This window comes from Triturus cristatus, chromosome 6, assembly GCF_964204655.1.
Source record: "Triturus cristatus chromosome 6, aTriCri1.1, whole genome shotgun sequence".
In the NCBI taxonomy this organism is placed as follows: domain Eukaryota; kingdom Metazoa; phylum Chordata; class Amphibia; order Caudata; family Salamandridae; genus Triturus; species Triturus cristatus.
The window spans coordinates 321,264,571-321,291,665 of record NC_140589.1 but is presented as its reverse complement, the minus strand read 5'-3'; the positions used below and the strand labels follow the sequence as shown (position 1 = coordinate 321,291,665).

At 47.1% G+C, this 27,095-nt stretch overlaps 1 protein-coding gene across 3 annotated transcripts in view; it reads left to right on the top strand.

The window, feature by feature from the left end:
* GREB1 (growth regulating estrogen receptor binding 1) overlaps positions 1-27,095 on the top strand; it is a 637,715-nt gene that overhangs the window by 182,596 nt on the left and 428,024 nt on the right. For all 3 annotated transcript variants that reach the window (XM_085610685.1, XM_085610682.1, XM_085610683.1), the window contains exon 3: positions 10,621-10,737. In XM_085610685.1, the coding sequence (XP_085466811.1) occupies positions 10,621-10,737 (117 nt within the window). The remainder of the gene's footprint in view (positions 1-10,620; positions 10,738-27,095) is intronic.

Below are 27,095 nucleotides of genomic sequence, written 5' to 3'. Positions count from 1 at the left end.
GCCGCAATGCCTTGGCAGACTTCCAGTAGAATAGCTTTCATATCGGCCTCAGGCTTCACAGACAGTTCTCAGTTGCTTGTTGCCCCATGTAGGTCGTCGCCCTCCGGGAGTGTTTTGGAATTCTTTTTAGCCTCAAAGTTGAGCCGAGGCTGCCTTGCGTCCGGCTTCCCCATTCTGACCACTGTCCTAGGGCCGCCCCAAGGCCTCAATGCAGCACAGGACCCCTCGGCGCACCGCAGTCGTTAACCCACGGATTTGCTTAGTACGCTCCAGTTGTGGCAGTCGACCATCCCTCAGTCGTCCCCCGCAGCACTGCTCAAAAAGCCGGGCTCCAGCCTGATTCCGTGCCTTGTAGCGCCACTGCCTCAGAAATTTCTCATTGCTGTAAACTGCCAGGCTGCACTCTACAGCGTCATGAGTCAGCTCCCTTGCCTGCAGACTCGCCGTGGGGCCCTCTAGCGCTATTCCCCTCTCAGCACATCCGCAATTCCAGCTTGTGAGGCCCGGATGGTAGGTACGCCCGCAAGGAGCCGTCACAACGCCGCTACTGCTGCCTTATAATGTCCGCGAGCTCACTGCTGAGTAGCCGGTGCAGGCAGGGGCCCAGTTATCCGACTCCGCTTAAGACCAGATGCACCCGCTCTATGGCCAATCCGCCACCCGCTTGTGTTTACGTTCTCCGCTCCAAACCGCATCAATCTTTCTTAGCTCTCATTTTAGCACCGCGGCTACTGTCCGCCCTCTTCAGGCTCCGACCCCCCATTCAGGGCCCTCACTCCGCATTGCACCACTATGTCTCGCAGATTGGTATTGGACCTGCGGCTTTGCAGTGGGCTCGAGATCACGTAATGGTCGGTTCCGCCACGCCCTGTCACCGCACACCGCCATGGAGCTTCAGTCCCCAGCGTTCCGGCATCAATTTCGCTGTTCCGATCTCGGCAGTTTATTCAGCTAAGGCAGGTTCCTCACAGGCCTGTAGCCGAGGAATCCGCCGGTCACCGGGGGTCAATATGTTGGCAGCAGGGATCCCGCACCCAGTACTACACTGCACTATGCTTCTGCTCCCCTGTGGCCGGCCCGCCACCCGAGTACTTGGTATCACTTTCCCCCGCCAGGTGAGCACTATCTCCGCTACTCCTCGCCGTCACTACAGCCCAGCAGCACTCACCGGGTAAGAGAGGCCCGTGCACCACGTGGGCGCCGCGGTCTCTCGTAGTCAGGCTCCGCAGGGGCTCAGCTCCTGGTCGCGCAGGACGTTCTGCAGGCTATATCTCTCGTCTCCGCTCCCGGGCTCCTTGCGTCTCCAATTCTCATGAAACTGGCCTTGGTGGTACAGCAACTTCTCGGACATACATTACCATCAGTTTCAGTCGGCAGCTGGCAGTAGTGCAGGATTAGTTAACGGATTAAAACACCGGGCTGCGGGAGCTTCACACAGTGTCAGCCATTCCGCACTTGCGCCACCTAGCGCCCCCTGCACATAAACAACCTTTAAATGGCGTTTTGAAACTTCTATGTGTGCTGCTTAATGTTGCAAAACGTCATATTTTTATTGATTAATTATGTACAGGAATGGACACCTTCCTGCACATAAACAATCAAAGGCCTTTTGCTGTTTTAGTTGCGCTGCACAATGCAACACAAATGGAAGCAGCAAAAACGAGCAGAAATTAAACATTTCTCCTTGTTGCAGTTGTTGAAAACCAGGTTTTCCCTGGTCTTAATTTTGGTGCCGCCCCATATTTATGTCGCGCTTGTAAATTTGGGGCAGCGTCTAAATCAGTGGGTGTTGCGGTGTAACATCCATTGCCCACCCCTTTCACGCTAAGTATACCGTGAAGGGGGTCTTATTTACAATGCCGTGTTTAGCCACATTAAGTGGCTTAACAACACCGTGTAAATAAGGCGAAGCCCCTATCGCCACAAGAACGTTCCTGTGGCGATAGGGGCTTGTAAATATGCCCCTAAGAATTTTGATAGGAGGTGGTGCCTCTGACAGCCTAGATGCACCTCATCCAGCAAATGTAGAGCTGATGAAAGGGTCAATGGCCTTTTTTTTATCCAAACTGCTACTGTGACATGGCACTAGCACTGTCGGCAATAACGAAGAATGCTGGGCATTTTTTTTTATCCAAATACAGCCATCAAATCAAGAGTATGTTTTGAGAAAAGCAAAAGAAGCAATGTCCCTTATATTTTGGGAGTTTTCTACCAGTGCAAGACTAGCTCGCCTTGCTACTCTAATATGGTGGGCATTTTTTTGATTTCAAAAGAGAAACTCCTGATTAAAGGTTTTGTTTTTGCAAAATAAAAAAATAACTAAAGTAGGATTTTCCTGGCATGTAGAGTAATTGTTGATTACTATCCCTGGCGAGGCGTGGAAGCACTTTTAAGCGAGTAGCATGCTACTCCAGAACCCAAAGCGATTAGTGGTGGATTAGTATAGGGAAATATAAGTTGTTAATTTGAGCTGTGGTCATGTGAGTCTATAGTTGGATTTAATAGGATAAAGGAGGGATAGAGGACTGAAAAGTCTGGAAAGGGTTATTCGGGAGATCATGGTAGTACAATGATGTTGGGATGAGTCAGAGTGGAGGTAGAGGATATATTGAGTCAGGAATGGGATGAGATATATTAGCGAGAGAGAGTTAATGGCCTTTTTTATTTCTATAGTATAAGTAATGTAATAAATATATAGGTACATAAATACATAGAAAAGTGTACATGTATATGGAAAATAATAAAGAGTTATAAGCTGTACTATATAAAGTTCCATATGTGCATATATGGATAAATAGTTAGAAACTCAGACTTTGAAGTGTTGCTGTACATACAGTTAATTTCACATTATGATAGATAAAACAAAACAGAGACCCATAATAAACTAAACAAATAACTTATACATTGTGATAGATTAAATAAATAAGGCAGAGACCCATAAGCATATAATCAAGTAGCTATATGTATACTATGTAGTGACCTATATACATGTTATAAACAACAAGAACAATTGGTGGACAGAATGCTGAACAAGGTCATACATTTTCCCCAGTACAGAGATCTGGGCCTAAATCCATAGTTATTTTGCTCCCCATGCCATTCCAGTTTAGACCCAGCCATATGCAAATCAGTCTTGACCCTGTTCTCTATGTGAACAGTCCAGCCCGAACTGCCAAGCCAGGTCCTTCCTGGACTGGAAACAAGCCTCCTAGGACCGGTTTCGGGGTTTTAGCTCTCATCAGCCATGCTAGCTTGACCCAAGTGGCATGGAAAACACAGGACCTATGTCTGGGCATACCGTCCCACTGGGGGTGCCAAATGCAAAAAGGACAATTGATGGAGAGAATGCTGAACAATGTCATACATTCACCCCAGTACAGAGATCTGGGCCTAAATCCATCGTTTTTTGCTCCCCATGCCATTTCAGTTTAGACCCAGCTATATGCAAATCAGTCTTGAACCTGTTTCCCATGGGAACTGTCCAGCCCGAACTGCCAAGCCAGGTCCTTTTTGGACTGGAAACAAGCATCCTAGGACCGGTTTCGGAGTTTCACTCCTCATCAGCCAGGCTAGCTTGACTCCAGTGGCATGGAGAGCATGGGACCCACATCTGAGCATACCCATCCCACTCGGGGTGACAAATGCAAAGGGAACAGGATTCATGCTAGCCTGGCTGATGAGGGGTAATAAAATTGTGTTTGGAAAGAGTAAACAGTGCTTTTTAAGTGTGTGAAAAGCAGTATTGTAATGGTTTAACATTTGGGCCTTATCTGCAGGGTTGAAGAGGATTCACAAAGTGTGTATTGAGCTTTTCTCTTTCCAAGGAGATTCTAAAGTCAGAGGCACCTCCTTGCCCCCTGCACACTATACAATTTATATATTATTTTTCTTGTCTAGTACCACCGCGTTGTGCCATGCATAGCAGTCAAAAGCAGGGCAAAAATGTCAAACAAGTTGATGCAAGTTCATCCTAACACCAGCCCACACCAGGCCAGCTTGCACAGGCAAAGAGAAGGTTTCTGATGTAAGAGCCAGTGGTGTCTCTGCTGTTGGAAATGCAGCTCCTCTGGTACTGTGGCGGGGGCAGATTGAACATTCATCAGTATTTATGGTTACATTCAGCATGCTAAATCTAAATGAAGCCATACATCCAATTGCAAATGATTGGTACAGAGCAATGGCCCACTGAGAGGAACATGCAATTTGGCATGATTGGCTCCCTCTGAAGCTCTGAGGTTAACTTTGAATTTCAGTGGTCAGTTTTTTGAAGTCTAACTGTCACTTAACTAGATACAGTGTGGCCCATTTGGCTAATCCAGTGTTCACATTTACTTTTGGTAGAACTGTGCACACCTAGGGGAGTAAGGGTAATAACAGAGGAAAATCGATAAACGATTATCTCATTTGCATTGATAGGAACTAAGCCCCAGGAATGAGGTAAGAGACTTGTTGCTACAGCAATATAGGAGAGAGAGAGAGAAAGAGAGAGAGAGAGAGAGAGAGAGAGAGAGAGAGAGAGCGATAAGAAGAAAACTGATTGACAGCTTCAGACCCTGCCTCCTATCTCCCTGGAGCTCCAGGTCTACCGTACTCTGCGTTGAAGGGAAGAGGTTCAGTCAATGCAGAGAACAGAGACAAGTGCTGGTTGCATTGTGTGTCACTTTATAACCCCTATGCATGGAGAGCAAAGCCCCTCTGTACAACAAAGCACTGGGCAACAGCAAATAGGAGAGAATCCTCTCGCTACTAGGCATCACAGAACATCGCTGCATACTATAGCCCGATCAACAGTCCGAGGTTTGCTCCAGATGCTATGATCTCCCTCATGCCCTGCTGCTGAGTTGAGAAGCTTGGCCTGTGGATCAGGCTTGCTTGAGGCAGAGACCCAGCTCCTGCGCTGATTTCTGAGAACCATCAGCCCTGTATCACTGTAACATTGAGGCAAACGGAGGCTGACTGATTGTGTTCCAACTTCGCTGAGAGCTAAAGGTGTTTCAGAACTGCCATTGGTGTCATGGTTACAACAATATACTGGCACTCGAATGGACCCTTGTAAAGGGGCAATTAGCCAACCAGGTCTTCCTCCTAAGCAGGAAGACCATCTGTGTCCAACAAACTGAGTAAGAACTAAGCAGATGACTTTACTTCCTTTTGAGATGCCAGATACTGCACTTTAGAGGAATCCACCTTCTGCTATAATTACATTACTGCAACCTACAGTTAGATATTACAGTATACGTATCAACAGAGCCTTATTCCGAGTAAGCCATAAGGCTTCCAGAGGTTTTTTTAATTCATTTTAAAGTCTAATTACGTTTACAAAAAAAGAATAGCCGTCCTTAAACATTACATTTATTGCGAGAGGAGATATCTGCTGACTGAACTAGGTATTTAACTCCACAGCACCTACCAAGATTAAGCCTTGACCATTCCTTGTTGGCCATTGGAAGTCAAAGCCTCAGAAGGAGGTGTGTGGTAATTCCATGGAATATAATAATTTGTGGCTTCTGCATTTCCATGGACAAAGGCAATAGTCAACACATTGCCTCATTACTCTTCATCTACACAGGTCCAAGAGAGCAGGCATGAGAGCTCATTCATAACGCCACCTCACCGAATGTCATACCTATGATGATGGAAAGCAGAATCCTTTTAATGGCATTTATTTCCACATCCTTATACATTACAAGCACAAGAGGTAAATCGGAATCATAATTGGTGTAAAGCACCATCAACTAAAAGTTTTACTCATTGGGAAAATGTCTTGTCCCAGTGTTTGCCTGTCGGTGCTTGCCCTACACCTAAAGAGGTACAATGCATGTGTGTACCTATATTGAGGACCGGGCGGTACAGGGAAAGACCTATGGTTGGTGTCTAAAGAATACTCTGAAAGCATTTAATTTTCCATATCAATTGGGATTTACAGTCAAAAAATGAGTACCATTGAGTTGGGTAACAATAAACATCTGTTGTTCAGCACCAAGATGCCCATGGGTGAACTTGCGCTTTACAAATACACATGTAATGTTATAAGACCTGCCTCTCCCCCTAAGACAATCACCGTTGCTGCCCCAATTCAGGAAGGCCCTCCAGACCTGGCTTTTTGACTGAACCACAATGCCTTGTGACAGATCCGCGTTCTCCCCATCCCACTCCCCCCCCAGCGCCTTGAGAACCTTACGGGTGAGTAGTTACGCTTTACAAGCCACTTGATTGATTAAGACATTTTGATTCCCAGCTAAGAAAATACATTTTGGGGGGCAATTGTTGACACCCACAGATCAGTTGTCTTCCTAGTGGAGGTGAAGAAGCCTCTCCTTTACCAGAGGTCACGGTTTCTGACTGTGTTTGAGGTGATGAACATTTGGGATAAAGACTTTGTAGTAATCACTCAGGCACATGTAAGTTGTATGCTTCTTCTTTATTGACAATCTCGCACAGCTTGGTGTACAGGTGTGAGCACTACAGCTGTATCACCTCTTCTGCCACACCAACATTCTGTTACATCGAACCAGAACTCACAACACTCTAACCATTCTAATTCTACAATATGTATATTCTACATACTACTAACTTACCACATTACTACACATCCCTCTCCTTTAATTAAAATACACCCATATTCCTCTCTTAAAAAAAACCTAAAATAAATAAATATCATTCTTAGTGCAAGATTACTAAACTAAGAATTCTAATATATATTAGCAAATTAAGTGGCACATATATAGTCCTTAAGATTCTTAGGTATTACAATGCTTCTGCCAAAAGTACTAGTTTTTACTTCATTTGAAGAACAAGTTTGATTATCAGAACGAGTTTGCATATTACTATCATTGCAATGCTAAATTCTTTGATTACACTAATTTCTGTGCTCGCACTACTTTCCAACATATGAATTAGGACCGGACAGTAAATCTTGAATATTGGTAGGATCAATAGTAATCCACCAATATTTGTCAAATCTGTCACATTGCTTCTCAATTTGATCTTTTTTACATACATCAAGGTTCTTACCAATCGACTCAAGTGACACCGTCTGCCACCACATCCTATGCACACGCCTTCACGACGCTGGAATACGTGACAAAGCCCTGAACTGGACCACCTCCTTCCTCACCAACAGAACCCAGAGGGTCCGTCTCCCCCATTCCGCTCTGAGGCCAACCAGATCATCTGTGGCATGCCCAAGGTTCATCTCTCAGCCCCACCCTTTTCAATGTCTACATGGCACCGCTCGCCAACATCGTCCACTCGCACAACCTCAACATCGTCTCCTACGCCGACGACACTCAAATTATCCTCTCACTCACCAAAAACCACGCAACTGCCCAAACCAACCTCCACGAAGAAATGAAGGCCGTTCCCAGCTGGATGCAGACCAGCCGCCTGAAATTTAACTCGGACAACACAAAAGTCCTCATCCTCAGATCCACCCGCTACGCCTGGGACGAATTCTGGTGGCCTGCTGCCCTGGGAGCCGCACCTACATCAACCGACCACGCACGCAACCTGGGGGTCATCCTGGATTCATCGCTCTCAATGACCCAACAAGTCAATGCAGTCTCCTCCTCCTGCTTCAACACCCTCTGCATGCTCCGCAAGATCTAAAGATGGATCCCCACCGGAACCAGAAGAACGGTAATACAGGCCCTCTTCAGCAGCATACTGGACTACGGCAACGCCCTCTACGCAGGAACCACGGCCAAACTCCAAAAGAGACTCCAACACATACAGAACACCTCAGCACGCCTCATCCTCGACATACCACGCCACACCCACATCTCTGCCCACCTGAAAGACCTTCACTCGCTCCCAGTCAACAAGAGGATCACCTTCAAGCTCCTCACCCACGCCCACAAAGCTCTCCACAATGCCGGACCAGCATACCTCAACAAACGTCTCACCTTCTACACCCCTAACCGCCAGCTCCGCTCCGCCAACCTAGCCCTCGCCACTGTCCCATGCATCCACAGGACCACCACCGGTGGCAGATCCTTCTCCTACCTCGCCGCCAAGACTTGGAACACCCTCCCCACACAGCTGCGCCAGACCCAGGACCTGCTGACCTTCAGGAGACTTCTCAAGACCTGGCTGTTCGAGCAGTAGCTGCACCCCCTCCCCCCTCAGTGCCTTGAGACCCTGACGGGTGAGTAGCACGCTATACAAATGTTGATTGTTTGATTGATTGAAATAGAACCATCCTCTAACTCCACCGTGTTTCTGTTTACCTTGACAGCTTGCTGGATTTCACACGTACCCATCTTCCCACTTGCAAATTCACATTCTTTACCCCATATTTCTTATTAAAATACTCTTTTTTCTTTTGTTGCGAATTCAATATGCATCTTCTCACATCCTCCACCTGCCACTCAATTTTCTTTCCTTTACCCATCCAACCAGGATTAACTTTGGAAAGCGGTACCCTCCCTCTCATAATGCCAAAAGGACTTTTACCAATTAAATCATGAACCGTAACTCTGTAATTCCATACCATTTTCATTAACTTGACTTCCATACTCTCTGCATAGCTAACTGCAAGGTACCTTTAATGACTCTGTTGACTTTCTCTATGACACCATTACCCCTTGGATGATAGATTGCTGCAAATATATGATTAATACCAGCAAATTCCATAAAGTTTTTCTTTTCCATGAATTTAAACTGTCAGTGAGTAAAGATTTGGGGAAACCTTCCCTTAAGAATATACTTTCCAAAAATGTTATCACCAAACCAATGTCTACTTTCACTACTACTTCCCATTCAAGCCATTTAGAGAACATATCTATAAGTACTATAACGTTTGTGAATCATCACTCCACAACACAGGTCCCATAATGTCCAGGGCTATATCCTCCCACTGCATATCAGGGCAGCCCAAAGAACCTAAAGAGGGATTAAGTGTTTTCTGAGATTTATCTTCCTTTTCACATTCCATACAGGATCTAACAAAACGTTCAGTCTCAACATCAATTTTTGACCACCAATATAAGGACTTAATATTAAGCTTTGTCCGTGCTATACCAGGATGTCCTTCATGACAAAGTGTAATTATCTTAATTCTTAGTTTAGAAGGGGGAATTATTTTGTCGTCACTCACGACAAACATACTTCAATTCCCAACTTCTCTCTTACTTATTCCCAGAATGCTCTCAAATCACCCAAAAGGTCAGTTTTGACAAATTCCTCTCAACCATTTTCAATTTTATTTTTAATATTTTCTAACACGCTTAATTCCTTCTGTGCATCTTGCCACTCATTTTCTTGCAAACCCTTGCATTCATCATTGACAAAAATACCAGCTACACACACAGCATTCCAAGCACTTGAGCCAACCTCCCTGAGAAGCAATGACATTCTGCTTAAGAAATCTGCAGGAACATTCATTTTCCCAGGAACATATTGCACTTTGTAAATAATATCTTGTAACCGCATGGAAAGTCTTGCAATTCTAGCAGATGCCCTAGATAAACCTTCAGTAGTTAATATTTTTGTTAACGGTTTACGATCTGTTCTAACAGACTTCTTGGCATGATCTAGTCCTGGATGCACATCTGTACATCAACACTGTACAGGAATGGATGGCTTTGTCATCAATGGCTACAGAAGTCTGGGAGTTAGGAGGATTTGGTGCTGGTACCATGGGAACTACGGAATACTGGACTTGGACATCAGGTGGGGTAGAACCTTTCTGGAACCAAAATACAGGTTACCATTGCTACGTATGCATACCTCGGATATCTCACGGACCTTTACAAATGGTCAGTTTAAGAAAAATAAATGTATATCTCTAATTTTTGTTCTATGCACCAGGTGCTTGGCATCTCCAGTCTGAATGGTAAATATGCTCTACTTGTTAGTCTTTCTCCTTCTTTGTTAGCTTTAATAAAGTTGATTCTTCATTCTGCTGCAGGTCTGGTAACCGGGCGACGATACAACACCAGTTTTTAAATATTCGCTGGGTATTCTTGGATTTTAGATTATTGTTTTTGATGTCTGCATGGGTCTTGCACTTTTCTTCCTTTTTGCCAGTGGTTCCAGGCTCATTAGAAGAATACGTTTTTACTGCTGTTGCTTAACGGCTGTGGATATATACCTAGTGAGATTTGCACCTTGCCTTCTTTAATATATTTTTATAAAGCACTAAATATGAATTTATTCTTGAAAGAAATTTGAGGGATTTTGTAGTTAATAGGCATCACTAGACACGCTTTTATTTGTATTTTGACTAGTTTTTTATTTGTTTTGTATTCTATTTGTTTGTATTTCATTTGTTGTTATATGTTTGCTTGTATGTGTTTTTATTTTGTTCACTGTAAGAGCTCTGTTTTCATAGACTAGGGTTGTGTTATGGAAATAGTAAAAAAAAATTAATAAAAGGCTATGGTCAAGCGTAGATGAACGACAAAAAGGTAGGGAATGGCAATTCCACATCTCGTGTACAATTAAGTAGGTCTATCTGTACATAAACAGGACATTGCAAGACATCTTGAAGATCGGTAAGCTTATAAAGGCACTTTATTGATATTTCCTCTCTCCAGCCACTGAAGTTAGTAACTTGCATTAGATCGTGTACATGGGCCTGTGTCCATTGAATTACAGCCAACGTTTTTGTTCCAACAGGCAGCAGAGAAGACCATGAGGAAGAAGAGGATGATGATGATGATGGCTCAGGATCAAACAGTCCTCCTCTCTCTTATCAAATGAAGCCCCCACCTGAAGGCTGCTGCACCTTGGATGGTGAGTTTTTAGGTCTTTACCTGTAGACAGTGTCTGTTGTCGAAAGACCCCTTGTGGAACATACCAAAAATTTACTATGGACTTTGAGACACCCCATGCCTTATCGATTGGTGGGCTTTTTTGTCACTTTCATTTACTCGCTTCTTATTCGATGCCTTCTTTCCTTCTGTTGTGTTTGTCCCTCTCCTGGATCATAGCTTCTTTGCCATCCTTTTAACTGGATGAGTTGTATACTTCCACAGATTGCATGCAGTGATCTACTTTTTTCTTTTATTTCCGCACTCTATGTGCTTTTTTTTGCTCTCTCTATCCCATGTGCTTCTTCTCTCTCTCAAATCCCCATTGCTCCGCACTTTCCATATTGCTCCTGTCCCCAGCTCGTCCATTGCTTCCACATATATCTGATTTTTACTTTTTTTAAACTCCACACCCCCAAGCTCTTTGTTACTCTCCCACTTCCCAGTAGAACTGCACCTCTCTGCCTTCCCCAGCCACCAGCTTGGCTGGTGTGATTAACTGTTCCAATATTGCTCCCCAACTTTTCCACCACTACTCTCCCAACCTTCCCAGGCCCCTCTGGCCTCTTCATGGTGCATACTTCCTGTTGCACTTTTTTTTTCTATGCTGTACAGCATTGGTAAGAAGCATTTTATTTTCCATTTTCTATACAACATTGTCAAAAAGAATTGGCTAAGCCAAGGTCTGCATTAACAACCAAAATGGAGGACCTATTGACTGTGCTAATGCACATAATATGGTTTTAAAAATTTGATGGATTCACAAAGGGTTTAATGGCTTTAAGTAAACTACAACACCCACAACATTTGTAAAACATTGATGGGAAAAGTACATGTTGAAATAAATGAAGTAGAGATGCACTTTACATGCCAAAGGTTGTGCTACATGTGTATTCAGGAAATGTAACCATAGATTAATCCCACATGAATTCTTAATAAGGTGATAAAAATAGCCTTTCCCAAGAAGTATTAAAGCAGTGGCTAAGAACATGTCATACCAAATTGTTTTCTAGAGAAAAAATGGGAAATTTTGGAAAATAAGAATAATTACAGATATATTTCCTGTGTTTATATAAGCACCTACCTTACTTCCACATAGACCAGCCATACTTTGTATGATGGATGTTTGTATGCAGGGCTACCCTAAAATGACTGCAGTGGGGTTGGGAAAAATGATTGAGGTAAAGGGCGCCAGTCCACGTTTTGTATGAATACCATACTCATGTGAGGCGTTTTCAGAAATGATGAAAAAAGTTATAACCTGCATTATGTTACAATAATTATTGTCAGTTTGATTGTTTGATCAAAACATACAGAAACATGTAAACAACAAACTCATTCTACCTTATACAAGCGTGTAGGCTTTCTTGGTCAGTGACGATGAACCAAGTACTGGCTGAGAGGGTCAGTACAGACCCTCCTCTGATGGCAAAGGCAGCCTGCCAAAGTTAATCAGATGGTGTGCAATTTTCAAAATCTCCAAAGCCCCTCCAGTTCTTGGTGGAGGTGTTTACTGCTCTTTCTGGACAAATGTGTGGTGTACTGTCCAGTGACTACTGTTTGCTACATACACCAGTTTTGGGAAGTGGAACAGAAGAGCATGTAGGTGCAGGCTAGGATATCTGAGATGGACATAACCATCCTTACAACGGAGGCCACCATTGTGTGCATCACACCTGTGATTAGATAAAACCTAGCACACAGTGGGTTCCAGCACTTATCAGTACAGGTAGAGCATATAAAACCCACACCCTACAGGCCTCCTTTATACATGTCCCGGACATGAGAGAGGCCTAGGTCCTCTATTGTGAGGACTGCACTGACTTTTTACAAGGGAGAACCTGGCAGTCAGTCTCCCCACAATATTACAAGTTAATGCTCTGTGCCGTGACTATAAATAGGCTGCCGCCACCAGTCACTATATAGCCAAGGTGAAGAGGGCAGTAGCCAATCCCACTCAAAATGGAGTGCAGTTTGGTGTCTCCTTCCAATGTGCTGCAAGAACAGGGTGGCACAGCTTACAAAGCTATGCAGAGAACTTTCTCCCCTTGAGCAGAAGTATTTGTTTTGTAAAGAGCTCACCACACATTATAGGGGCAAGATCATTCCAATTTAATGCTGACAGCGTGTTAAATCATTTGTTTTTTACCCAATATCATCATCTTATCCTGTAAAATATTTGTGGACACTGACAGATCTGGTTTAGTTAATTCCGGTCTTTGAGAAGAATAAGAACAGTGGCATGACATTGGTACTGCTTAGCCTGACATTGCCTGAGCAAAAACAAAGATATTTCCTCCTTACAACAGGGGTAGAGCAAGTATGGTATTGATTATGTTAGAATTTGAACCTTGCCCATGTTCTAAATTCATGATGGTGTGTCAGAATGGACAACTTGGACACACCACTGATCTCCGGTCTACCACTGATGCACATAAACACCAGGTGTACCGTGTAATTGTGCAGAGAGGATGAGGGAAACCATTTCTGGTGCTCTACTCTATACAAAATGCCATACACAGATTCGGACTTCTCTGATGCCCTCCAGTAGAGAAAAAAGGGGTGACATAGCACACCATACATCAGTAATAACAAGTCTGAAGTGCGTACAGAAAGTAACCAGAAGCTAAGACATAGCCCTTGTTCTGCAACAGCAGGACTCATGGGGAAATATCCATCTCTCAAAGAATTGTCAGCGCTGTCATTCATGAAATCTACTACAATGAGAATACATCATTGTTCCATGTCTTCGGCATTCCCTGATGAATCCAGTGCAAAAAGAGGGGGGAATATAATAAACCTATTTCAATATGTGCCTGAAAAGTACTTGAAACAAGGCACTGGCCACACTGATGTCAGACTAAAACTTTTTTCCAGGGCTAGAAAGCTTACCTGTCAATTGGATGTAGATTCACACTCAGTTAGTAGGACCAATGAAGTCGGTAACATCCATATGGTCAGGTTAGGTTGGAACAGCTGTTGTGCGCCTCCTAACGTTAATGTCAAAATGCTATAAAGGCCTGAGAGTATGCTTTTTCCTCGTGAATGCACAGATGTCCAGAGGTGCAAACTGTTATTTAGTATGGCGCGCAAACACACTTATGCTATCCCTGGGTGGTAAAGTTGTCAAGCAGCTTCTGTGGTGCTCTCTGTCGCAGACCAGGATCAAGTGCTGGGTCATGCTTCCGCATACCCTGCCGTGTTCAAAGCTGGAGAGGCAGGGGCAAGCAGCCGGCATCCTTGAGCCTGCAGAGCATGCATAGGGCGTCTGTGGGGAGCGGGATGCCAATCAAACAATAGACAGCATGTGATAACCACAGTGTGGTTTGTTTGTGTTATGTGTTAGACCTGGCATCATTGGCATGAGTCTCTCCTCCATTTTTTCTGTTTGCCTCCTCCGGTTACGATGTTTTTGCTGGTTTATTGCTTTGGGCACTGTGCCACTGCTGATCAGTGCCACAGTGCAAGTGCTCCCTATGTTAAATTGTTACGTTGATTGGTGTTACCATGATTGGCTTGGTTGACTTACTGTTCAGACCCCAGTCTAGTGCACTGCGCGTGCCAAGGGCGTGTAAGTTAACTGCTGCTGGTGGGCTTGCAGCACTGGTTGTGCCACCCACAGAAGCAGCGTGCAAAATGTGTCTCAGGCTTGCCACCGCGGCGCCTGCGTGCAGTCCCTGACTGCCATGTCGACTTGGTAAGGAAACCTACTTACCAGTCTCTAAACCTTCCCTTTGCCACATTTCAGACACCTCTATGGTAGGCCCTAGGGCAGGGTGCATTGTTGGTAAAAGGTAGGTCATGCCCTGATGTGTGTGGCATGACCTAATAGTGAATTACAGCCATTTTCGTTTTTCACTATTGAAGGGCTACCTGCCTCCAATAGGCCAGACTGGGCAGACTGATTATTAACTCCATTATAATCTATCTGACTCAGGGAGCATGGTAGCAAGTCGAGTTTAGTATCCCTGAACTCAGAATTTAATAACACACCCTTTAGGATGGATGGTTTTTAAATTCTATGTTTGAAAATAGCACTTTTAGAAAGTGGCTATTTTCTTGTCCAACTATCTACCGGTCTCTGCTGGTTTGGTGTGTGTGTCAGGGGCTGAGTGGCTCCAGAGGTCTGAGTGAGTCAGTGTGGGGTGAATGGGGCGTTTACACGTAGAGTGAGGGAAGAGTAGCCTGCCCTGCCTGACACAATACTGGCCCCGCCTCCTGCTGGGCGACTGATAGCCCTGCTCCTACCAGTGACAATACTGGCTCCGCCTCCTGCTGGGCGGCTGAGGACTCTGCCCTGCTCAGTGAATAGGCCAGGTGCCTCTGCCTGGCAACACCCACAACAAACCTGAGATGGTGGGAATCTCCCTGCTTGGACAAAGGGAACAGAGGGAAAACGGGGTATAAGAGAAGGACCCCTGAACCAAGAACTGAGATCACTTCTGACAAGGAAACCTGTACCAAGGACAAGAAGCCTGCTGATCTAAGGACTTGCCTCCCCTTTCTGCCAGAGTGCTGTTTTGCTGTGGAGGAACCTGAAAGCTGCTTCTTTATTTTTGCCAAGGAACAAGGAGAGAGGAACTTGGTGTGTACTCTCTGAACACTTGCTAGGAAATCTCCAAGGACTGGAAGAGTGCCAGTCTCCTGTTGAAGTCACAGGGCCAAAGGACTTCACCATCTACTGAATTGCTGAATTGCTGGAAAGTGTTGTTTCCAGTACACAAGGGAAAATCTGCAGTCTCGACGCCAGCAGCAACGCCAGTGAGCAGTGGGTATCGGCCCCGGCTCCAAGTGACCCCGTCTCGACGCCGGTATCGACGCCAGTGAGGAGTGAGTATCGGCTCTACCTCCAAGCGACCCCGTCCCGACGCCGCTGCTGATCGCATCGACTCGACGCCTTCTCGACGCCGTGAGCGCTGCTCCGGCCCGACATCCCTCGACGCCGCTGCGGATTGACCCGACTCCGAGGCACGATCGAAGCCGACCTCGACGCCGACATCTCGACGCCGTGGATCGTCGTTTTCTTCGTTTCTCAAGGTACTGTACTTGTGGGGTCTGTTGCGACTCCAGGCTCGACGTAGCGCTCCTCGCGGTCGACGCCGAACCTTGGGAATCTTGTAGACTCGACGTCGTGTGACTCCTGTGGGGGTTACATTGTTGCCAAAGAACTGTGCTCAGAAGAATACTTTGCTAAAGAACTATTTGCCAAGAAGAAACCTTACTTGAACTATTATTTTTCCTTCCAAAGAGTATTTATTAAGACTGTGGTATATTTTTGTCGTTATTTGGTCTTGTGCTAAGCCTTATATAAAAATACTATTTTTATAATAACTTCTGTGTCGTGTCCATCTGTAGTGTATTCACTTTATTACTGTATGTGGTCATAAATGCTTAACACACTGCCTCTGAGATAAGCCTGTCTGCTCTGCCAAGCTACCAAGGGGGTAGCAGGGGTTATCTGAGTGTGTAATCCCCTTGCCCTGACTAGAGTTGGTTGGTCCCTATTTGTCAGAAGTGTATACCTCTGCCAACTAGAGACCGCCGGTTCTAACATTGGTGGTCAGCGGTGAGGATTTGAACTTTGCATTTATGACTCATGTGCAGTGATTAGTGTACGCTACATAGTGAAAGCAGACCATAACGCAGCCACAGTCTGTTTGGTAGGATTGCCTATTTTTGTTCTCCGCTTTCCTGGAGCTTATTTTCTTAAACACTGCCAGTTTTGACCATGGAGAATGCCGGAGCTGCTACACCTGTGGAGAATGTTGTGGGGGAATTCGATAAGGAGAAGATAGATTCCTACACGCTAAAAGATCTAAAAGGATTTTGCAAGCAGTTTAAAGTTCCTACCACAGGTGTCTCAAAGAAAGAGGGCTTCCTCAAAGCGCTGAAGGCCTGGTTAGAGGCCAGAAATCCCTCTGATCCGGTGGTGGTACCGGAAGAGGAAGAAGAAGAGGAAGAGGAAGAGCCCACAGGTGGGCCAGTGTCATCTCCAGGCAGTAGTGCGTCCTCTAGGAGCCTTTCCCCCGAAGAATTAGAAGACAGGGAGAAGGAGAGGGGGTACAAGTTAGAAATGGCAAAACTTAAATTAGGAGGGCAGTTGGAATTAGAGAATGCGAGAAGCAAGAGAGAAGCTGAAATGGAGAGCAAAAGATTAGATTTTGAGAGAGAAAAATTAGCGTTTGAACGTGAGAAGATGGTGAGGGAGATGGAGCTTAAAACTAAGAGTTTAGAGTTGAATCCCTCTGGTGGCAGCACTCCATCTGTGCCTGCAGAAAGTAGGTTTTATTTTCCTAAAGATGTGATCAAAGATTACAGTAAGAATGAAGATATTAGCCAATGGTTTAAAGCATATGAGTTAGCATTATTGGCCCACCGGGTCCCTGAGAAGGATTGGGGAACGGGGTTGTGGAGCCGCTTTACAAACGAGGGGAGAGATACCTTGTTGAGCCTTCCTGCTGAGGATAGGATGTCTTATACTCATATGAAAGATGCTTTAATGCTGAGATATGGCTTAACCCCAGAAAAGTACAGACAAACCTTTAGAGAATGTAAGAAGTTGCCTGGTACTACGTGGGTTGAATATGTGTCTTTTTTCTGCAGAACCATGGATGGTTGGATAAAGGGTAGCAAGGTTGATAGTTATGATGCTCTTTATGATTTGTTTGCTTGGGAGCACTTGTCTAATAACTGTTTTCCAGAGCTACGCCAGCACCTTGTTGACAGCAAGCTATCTAACCCTAGAAAACTTGCTGAGGAGGCGGACCGCTGGGTCAGTACCAGGGTCCACAAGGGTCCAGTGGGAGACTCAGCCAAAGGTGGGCAGGGTCCCCAGCAGAAGAGTGGGGGGGACAGGGGTAAGCAGAGGGAGTTTCAGAAAGGGCCCCAAAGTAGTCCCCAAGGGAACCAAGGGAAGGGTTCCCAGCCTCCCCCTGTAAAGAAGCCAGAGGCCCCGACAGGTAAACCTGTTCACAGGGGCCCCATGACCTGCTATGCCTGTAAGCAGGTGGGACACCGTTATTATGATCCCCAGTGTCCCATGAAGGATTCGAATGCACCGCCGCGTGCACCCCCTCGTCAGGTAGCGAGTGTAGCCCTGGGAGGGGAGGAGATGGGTGCCCCCGGTGGGTGGGGTCCCGCAGAAATGTCCCTGGTCTCTTTAGGAGACGTGGAAATGGTCCCTCCAACCCCTCTGCCTAGTAACACTAAGAAATATAGGCAGTGGGTGACCATTAATGGCCATAGGGTGGAAGCTCTCAGAGACACCGGAGCGAGTGTGACAGCTGTCAAGTGTCACTTGGTGTCCAGAGAGCAGGTGGTCCCTCATGCATTCTACCCCGTTGTAGCTGCTGACAACTCACAGAGTAAGTGTGAGGTAGCTCAAGTTCCTTTTGAGTGGGGGGGGGTCTCAGGTACTCTTCAGGTTGCTGTGAGGCCCGCCATGCCTGTTGATTGTCTCTTGGGCAATGATTTGGAGGACTCCCCTTGGGCTAAGGTGGAGAGAAAAGCGCATCTGGAAATGTTGGGTCTGCCTGAGTGGGTGTGTGCGACCACCCGGTCCATGTCAGTCAGTAAGGGTGTTGATGGGGGCCCGGAGCCTGAAAGTATGGCCCAGGTCCCAACCGTGAAGAGAAGAGGCAGGGGGCGCGGGAAACCGTCCCCCATCGTTCCCGCGGTCCAGGAGGGAGCAGACCCTGAGGGGGATGCCCTGGAACCGACAGGAGAACAAGTGGCCGAACTGGGAGACCTGCCCGAGCTGACCCATTGGCAGCAGGATGGTGGTCCCTCCAGGGAGGAATTTTGTACTGAACAGAGAGTGTGCCCTTCTCTTGTGGGTATGAGGCAGCAGGCCTCAGCCCAAACGACAGGTGATCAGTCAGGATCACATTGGGTCTACTGGGAGAACGACCTCCTGTATAGCGAGCCTAAGGCTGCTGAACCTGGGTCAGCCCGTGTGCTGGTGGTACCCCAGCGCTTCAGAGCCTTCCTACTGGGGTTGGCTCATGACGTTCCGTTAGCTGGACATCTGGGGCAGGACAAGACCTATGACAGGCTTGTCACCCATTTTTATTGGCCTCAGATGAGAAGGGATTCAGATATCCATTGTAGGACCTGTCAAACTTGCCAGGCAAGTGGGAAAAGTGGGCGGAAGCAGAAGGCTCCCCTCCAACCTTTTCCCGTCGTCAGTACCCCCTTTGAGCGAGTGGGAATTGACATTGTGGGGCCACTGGACCCCAAGACAGCCATGGGCAACAGGTTTATCCTGGTCTTGGTGGACCATGCCACCCGGTACCCGGAAGCCATCCCTCTCCGAACAGTGACGGCCCCCGTGGTGGGACGGGCACTGATGGGTGTTTTCTCCCGCATGGGGTTCCCCAGAGAGGTGGTGTCAGACCGGGGCACCAACTTCATTTCGAATTATATGAAGTCTCTGTGGAAGGAGTGTGGGGTAACCTACAAGTTTACCACTCCTTACCACCCTCAAGGTAATGGGCTGGTTGAGAGATTCAACCGGACCCTAAAAGGCATGATCATGGGTCTTGAAGAACCAATGAGGCGTAAATGGGACGTCCTCTTGCCATGCCTGCTGTTTGCTTACCGTGAGGTGCCACAGAAGTCTCTAGGGTTCAGCCCCTTTGAGCTTTTGTATGGTCACCCGGTAAGAGGACCTTTGAGTCTGGTCGAAGAAGGCTGGGAGCAATCTCCCAGGAAACCTCCCCAGGATGTATATAGTTACATGCTGGCCTTTAGGAACCAGACTCGGCGCTTCAGAGATCTTGCTCAGGCAAATCTGGAGGCCAGCCAGGAAGAGATGAAGCGGTGGTACGATCAGAATGCCACTCTGGTTGAGCTTCAACCTGGTCAGAAAGTTTGGGTCATGGCCCCTGTGGAACCTTGTGCGCTCAAGGACAGGTGGACTGGACCGTTTGAGGTTGTGGAGAAAAAGAGCGATGTCACCTACTTGGTGGACTTGAAGTCTCCCAGGAACCCCTTAAGGGTCCTGCATGTCAACCGGTTAAAGCCCCACTTAGAAAGGTCCGAAGTGGGCATGCTCCTTGCCACAGATGCTGGGATGGAGGAGGAGAGTGAGCCTCTTCCTGACCTCCTGTGTGCAAAAGAAAAAGATGGGTCAGTGGATGGTGTTGTCCTCTCTGACACACTGACCCCTGAGCAGCAGCAAGATTGTCGCCATCTGTTGGTGCAATTCCCTGATCTGTTCTCCTTAATCCCTGGTGTCACTCAGTGGTGTGTCCATGATGTGGACACTGGGGACAGCACTCCTGTGAGGCACAAGGCCTACAGGGTGACTGAAAAGGTCAGAGCATACATCAAGGAGGAGGTCTCCAAGATGTTTGCCTTAGGGGTGGTTGAGTCCTCTAGCAGTCCTTGGGCCAGCCCAGTGGTCTTGGTCCCAAAGGCTGCAGCGCCTGGTGCTTCACCAGAACTCCGGTTCTGTGTGGATTACCGAGGACTCAATTCAGTCACCAAGACTGACGCGCACCCCATCCCCAGAGCGGATGAGCTCATCGATCGGTTGGGGGCTGCCCGGTACCTTAGTACGTTTGATCTAACGTCTGGGTACTGGCAGATCGCCTTGACTGATGGGGCAAAAGAGAGGTCTGCATTCTCCACACCAGATGGGCACTACCAGTTCCGGGTGATGCCCTTTGGGATGAAGAATGCCCCTGCCACATTCCAGAGGTTGGTTAACCAGGTATTGGCCGGACTGGAAGATTTCAGCGCCGCCTACCTGGACGATATAGCAGTGTTCAGCGCCAGCTGGGAGGAACACTTGCGCCACCTCCAGGAAGTGTTGTTGGCCCTGCGCAGAGCAGGCCTCACAATCAAGGCCAGTAAGTGCCAGATTGGGCAGGGTTCAGTGGTGTACTTGGGGCACCAAGTAGGGAGCGGCAAGGTGGCCCCCCTGCAACCCAAGATAGATACCATCCTGGCTTGGGAACCGCCCAAAACCCAGACTCAGGTGAGAGCCTTCTTGGGTCTCACGGGTTACTACAGGAGGTTTGTCAAGGGGTATGGCAACATTGTGCACCCCTTGACCTCGCTGACTTCCAGGAAGCAGCCGAGACTTGTGATCTGGACTGACGCCTGTCAGAACGCCTTTGACACCCTGAAAACTGCAATGTGTACAGCACCGGTCCTCCAGGCACCCGACTTTTCAAAAGAATTCATTGTCCAGACGGACGCTTCAGAGCATGGTGTGGGGGCTGTTCTAGCACAGATGAATGAGGAGGGCCGAGACTTACCTGTAGCCTTCATCAGCCGGAGGTTACTTCCCAGGGAACAAAGGTGGAGTGCGATAGAGCGTGAGGCATTTGCTGTGGTCTGGGCGCTGAAGAAGCTAAGACCCTACCTGTTTGGGACTCACTTCCGGGTTCAGACAGACCACAGGCCCCTCAGATGGTTAATGCAGATGAGGGGTGAGAACCCAAAGCTGTTGAGGTGGTCCATTTCCCTACAGGGGATGGACTTTACGGTGGAACACCGCCCTGGTACAGATCACGCCAATGCTGATGGTCTGTCCAGATTTTTCCGCCTTAGTGATGAGGACTCCCTGGGTGAAGGGTAGTTCTCCCCACATTTCAGCTGGAGGGGACACGTGTTAGACCTGGCATCATTGGCATGAGTCTCTCCTCCATTTTTTCTGTTTGCCTCCTCCGGTTACGATGTTTTTGCTGGTTTATTGCTTTGGGCACTGTGCCACTGCTGATCAGTGCCACAGTGCAAGTGCTCCCTATGTTAAATTGTTACGTTGATTGGTGTTACCATGATTGGCTTGGTTGACTTACTGTTCAGACCCCAGTCTAGTGCACTGCGCGTGCCAAGGGCGTGTAAGTTAACTGCTGCTGGTGGGCTTGCAGCACTGGTTGTGCCACCCACAGAAGCAGCGTGCAAAATGTGTCTCAGGCCTGCCACCGCGGCGCCTGCGTGCAGTCCCTGACTGCCATGTCGACTTGGTAAGGAAACCTACTTACCAGTCTCTAAACCTTCCCTTTGCCACATTTCAGACACCTCTATGGTAGGCCCTAGGGCAGGGTGCATTGTTGGTAAAAGGTAGGTCATGCCCTGATGTGTGTGGCATGACCTAATAGTGAATTACAGCCATTTTCGTTTTTCACTATTGAAGGGCTACCTGCCTCCAATAGGCCAGACTGGGCAGACTGATTATTAACTCCATTATAATCTATCTGACTCAGGGAGCATGGTAGCAAGTCGAGTTTAGTATCCCTGAACTCAGAATTTAATAACACACCCTTTAGGATGGATGGTTTTTAAATTCTATGTTTGAAAATAGCACTTTTAGAAAGTGGCTATTTTCTTGTCCAACTATCTACCGGTCTCTGCTGGTTTGGTGTGTGTGTCAGGGGCTGAGTGGCTCCAGAGGTCTGAGTGAGTCAGTGTGGGGTGAATGGGGCGTTTACACGTAGAGTGAGGGAAGAGTAGCCTGCCCTGCCTGACACAATACTGGCCCCGCCTCCTGCTGGGCGACTGATAGCCCTGCTCCTACCAGTGACAATACTGGCTCCGCCTCCTGCTGGGCGGCTGAGGACTCTGCCCTGCTCAGTGAATAGGCCAGGTGCCTCTGCCTGGCAACACCCACAACAAACCTGAGATGGTGGGAATCTCCCTGCTTGGACAAAGGGAACAGAGGGAAAACGGGGTATAAGAGAAGGACCCCTGAACCAAGAACTGAGATCACTTCTGACAAGGAAACCTGTACCAAGGACAAGAAGCCTGCTGATCTAAGGACTTGCCTCCCCTTTCTGCCAGAGTGCTGTTTTGCTGTGGAGGAACCTGAAAGCTGCTTCTTTATTTTTGCCAAGGAACAAGGAGAGAGGAACTTGGTGTGTACTCTCTGAACACTTGCTAGGAAATCTCCAAGGACTGGAAGAGTGCCAGTCTCCTGTTGAAGTCACAGGGCCAAAGGACTTCACCATCTACTGAATTGCTGAATTGCTGGAAAGTGTTGTTTCCAGTACACAAGGGAAAATCTGCAGTCTCGACGCCAGCAGCAACGCCAGTGAGCAGTGGGTATCGGCCCCGGCTCCAAGTGACCCCGTCTCGACGCCGGTATCGACGCCAGTGAGGAGTGAGTATCGGCTCTACCTCCAAGCGACCCCGTCCCGACGCCGCTGCTGATCGCATCGACTCGACGCCTTCTCGACGCCGTGAGCGCTGCTCCGGCCCGACATCCCTCGATGCCGCTGCGGATTGACCCGACTCCGAGGCACGATCGAAGCCGACCTCGACGCCGACATCTCGACGCCGTGGATCGTCGTTTTCTTCGTTTCTCAAGGTACTGTACTTGTGGGGTCTGTTGCGACTCCAGGCTCGACGTAGCGCTCCTCGCGGTCGACGCCGAACCTTGGGAATCTTGTAGACTCGACGTCGTGTGACTCCTGTGGGGGTTACATTGTTGCCAAAGAACTGTGCTCAGAAGAATACTTTGCTAAAGAACTATTTGCCAAGAAGAAACCTTACTTGAACTATTATTTTTCCTTCCAAAGAGTATTTATTAAGACTGTGGTATATTTTTGTCGTTATTTGGTCTTGTGCTAAGCCTTATATAAAAATACTATTTTTATAATAACTTCTGTGTCGTGTCCATCTGTAGTGTATTCACTTTATTACTGTATGTGGTCATAAATGCTTAACACACTGCCTCTGAGATAAGCCTGTCTGCTCTGCCAAGCTACCAAGGGGGTAGCAGGGGTTATCTGAGTGTGTAATCCCCTTGCCCTGACTAGAGTTTGTTGGTCCCTATTTGTCAGAAGTGTATACCTCTGCCAACTAGAGACCGCCGGTTCTAACATTATGGAAATGTGTTTATTGAAAAAAGGGAGAGCTACTGAATCTCATGTTCAGTTCATGATTGAGGAAGGGAATGGATAGCTATAGTGTTGGCAGTTAAGTCTAAGGTTAAAACCAAGAAGTCCAAATCCTCTAAGACCAAGGATGATTCATTCACCTGATACGTCATTGCATTCAGAGTCAGAGGGTCAGAGTAACTCATCTTCTGGGAATTACCATTCCCAGAGAGAATCAGGCACAAAGTTTGGACCATGCCAAAGGCATTTGGGGTGTGAGGTTCTGTCAACCAGCTGGAGGAGGAGTATGCCAAACCACTTGTGCTGGCCTTGCTTCTTCATGAGACAGTCAAGAAACTGTTCTTCAGGAACCTGCAGAAAACATATGCCCTGCCTGAGGGATAAGTATTTCTTCAAAATATCAAGGTGGATCAGATCCTGGCACCTTTGATAGCGATAAGCCCTGAGGATTGCTGCAGTCTCATGCGGTAGATCACAAGGTGAACAGTTCGATCCACACATCTTTTGCGGCCAGCTCTATTTCTGCATATACAGCCTAATTGCAGGAATGTCTGTTCTTTGCCATCCAGAAGAATGCAGATTGTTCGGATCTTATGCTACAGATGGAGCAGAAGGTAAAGCTTATGGCAAAACTTAAACAGATGTGTTATCTGACATCATAAGGTCTTCGGCGATGTCCTCTGGTGCTTGAATCCAAACTTGCCGAAATTGTCAATACAGGGCTGACAGACCGATTATTCAGAGAAGGCTTATTTTCTCAAGATGCACTTCAAAGGGAAAAAACCTTTTGGCCACCATTTGGATGCAATCATCACAATGTCAAGTTGTTCAAAGACAGAAAGAACACTCTACCTTACAAAGGGTTGTCCTTAAAGTATTATTAGTCCTAGAAGAGGGATTCTAGGGCCTTATCGGAGAAGGTTTCTAGAGGATAATCTTCAAGGAGGAGGAGATTTTAGCCCCCAAAAAACCAAAAATCCCAGAATTCAGGAAAGCCGGCTGGATCCAGCGAGAATCGTTCCTGACTAGTCTTTACTTGTGGCTATGGGGGATCCAGTTAGAGGAAGACTGCTGGAGTTATTTTTGGGAGCAATCTGTCAAGGATCAATGGGTACTCAAGTTTTGTCAAGAGAGTATATGTTATACAATTTATCAGAAATCCTCCAGGGTCTATTCCCAAAGATTGTGCAAAAATGTTTTGCAGTCCAGAGTTTAGGCTCTTTTGGAGAAAAGGGCAATTGTGGAAGTTCCTCTATCAGACAAAGGAAAGGGAGTCTATTCCATTATTTTTCTTGGTGCAAGAGGGCAATGGAAAGTACAGGCCTATGAGTAGTGAATCTCTGGGTAAAGACCTTTCACTTCAGGATTCTATCCTGGAAGCAGGTTATTTCTTTGGTGTTGGAAAACAACTTCCTCTTAACAATAGACTGACAAGACGCCAAGCTCCACAACCCCATGTAGCAGTGACATCAAGAGTTCCTGCGGTTCCCAGTGGGTTCTTCACATTTCCAATTTCAATTGCTGCTCTCAGTCCTTAAGTCAGCACCCAGGGTGTTTGCAAAAGTCCTGGTCCCTTTGGTGCTGCATCAGGAGGGCACTGACATTCTATCTTAACAGGAAGACTGTCTAGTAATCTCGGCAAACCTGGAGACCACGAAGACGCAGGCTGCAACAGTGCTTGCAGTGCCAACATCATAGATTCATGGTGAACATGAGGAAGTCTCTGTTAATGATGGCTCAGGACCAGATCTTCATTGGCGCAAGGTTTCAAACCAGCAAAGGGTTGGTCTCCCTGACAGAGAAAATAATTATCAAGCTCCACAATCATTTGGCAGGTGATAGGTGACTTAGTGGCAAACCATTTTTCCAGTGCCATAGGCCAGTTTTCACCTGAACAAGGTTGTGAGGTACATCCTGGCTCATTGGTCCCCACCACCTCAGGACTTGCCCATAACGATTGCTATGACAATGGACATGAGAAACAAACTTTTATGGTGGAAACAGTCATTAAATATCCAGAGCGGAGTCCAGTTGTTACGTCTGCATCCGCTCTTACTGACAATCAATGCCAGAGCAACAGGATGGGGGGACTGGATAGGATGTTAGCAGGTCCAGGGCCACTGATCAAAGGACCCCAGTTGAGGTCCTTTAACTGGAGGGAATTGGGGGTGATTTAGTTGGCACTGCTGCCTTTTGCTCTTCAACTGATGGACAGAACTGTTCTAAACAGAACAGACAACCACACAGCAAAGTCATACGTCAACCAATTGGCAGGCACAAAGCTCCTAGCACTGTCGAGGACCTCAGATCAGATCTTACTGTGGGCACAGGACAGGATCTTAGATATGCAGAAAATCAGCATTCAAAGGAAATCAGATACCGGAGCAGACAGACTGAGAAGGGACATCCCTTCTCGTATGAGTTCTATAGCAGGAAGGTATTTGCCAGGATTTGTCAGAGATGGGGTCCTCCAAGGGGTTATAAGTTTGCATCGGCGCTGAACACCCTGCTTCCTCTATTCTGCTAAAGGCTGAGGGAGGAGAGGGCTTGGGCAGTGGATGCCCTTTCTTGTACTTGGCTGGAGGAATTTCTCTATGATTTTCCACCATTCTCTCTTCTTCTAAGGCTTCTGATCAGGTTAAGGCAGGAAAGATCTGCAGTGATTTGATAGCCAGCATGGCCCACTCTGCAGGGTTCCTTCTGATCATGACAATGAAAGTGGGGCATTTTTTTTTTTGTAGCCCCATCTCCCATGCACATTTCCCTGTCTTCACACAAATATCTTGAGAACCCTCAGACTGATGGCCTGAAAGTTGAGAGGGCAGGGATGATAGAGAAGGGTATTTTGGAGAGAGTGGCTTCCTCTATTAATGCTTCTACGAATGCTGTCTTCTTATGCAAGGCATTGGGCTTCGTTCCAAAGATGTTGTGGGTCCAAACACTTGATTTGTTATACTGTTGAGCTATTTAAGGTGTTGGATTTCCTGCAGGATGGGTTCAATCAATCAATCAATCAATCAGGGATTTATAGAGTGCACTACTCACCCGTAAGTGTCTCAAGGCGCTGGGGGGAGGGGTTTCGGGCAGCTCCGAGGTCATCCGAAGAGTCAGGTCTTGAGGTCCTTTCTGAAGGCTTGCAGTGTATGGCTTCGTCTGATGCTGCGGGGAGTTCGTTCCAGGTCTTGGCCATGATGTAGGAGAAGGATCTGCTTCCTGTTTTGGCACTATGGATGCGAGGGATTTCGGCCATGGCTAGGTCGTCGGAGCAGAGGTTTCTCTTGGGGGCTTGGAATGAGATGCTATTGTTGAGGTATTGGCGTCCATTGTCGTGGAGGGCTTTGTAGGTGTGCATGAGCAGCTTGAAGGTCACTTTTTTTCCGATGATGCCGAGGTTGCAGGCGTGATCTGTGGGGTTAGGAGGCTTTCCGAGGGCGGGGGACCACCAGGTGTCGTCCCACGTGGTGGGGTGGATTAGAGGATGAGGACTTCCGTT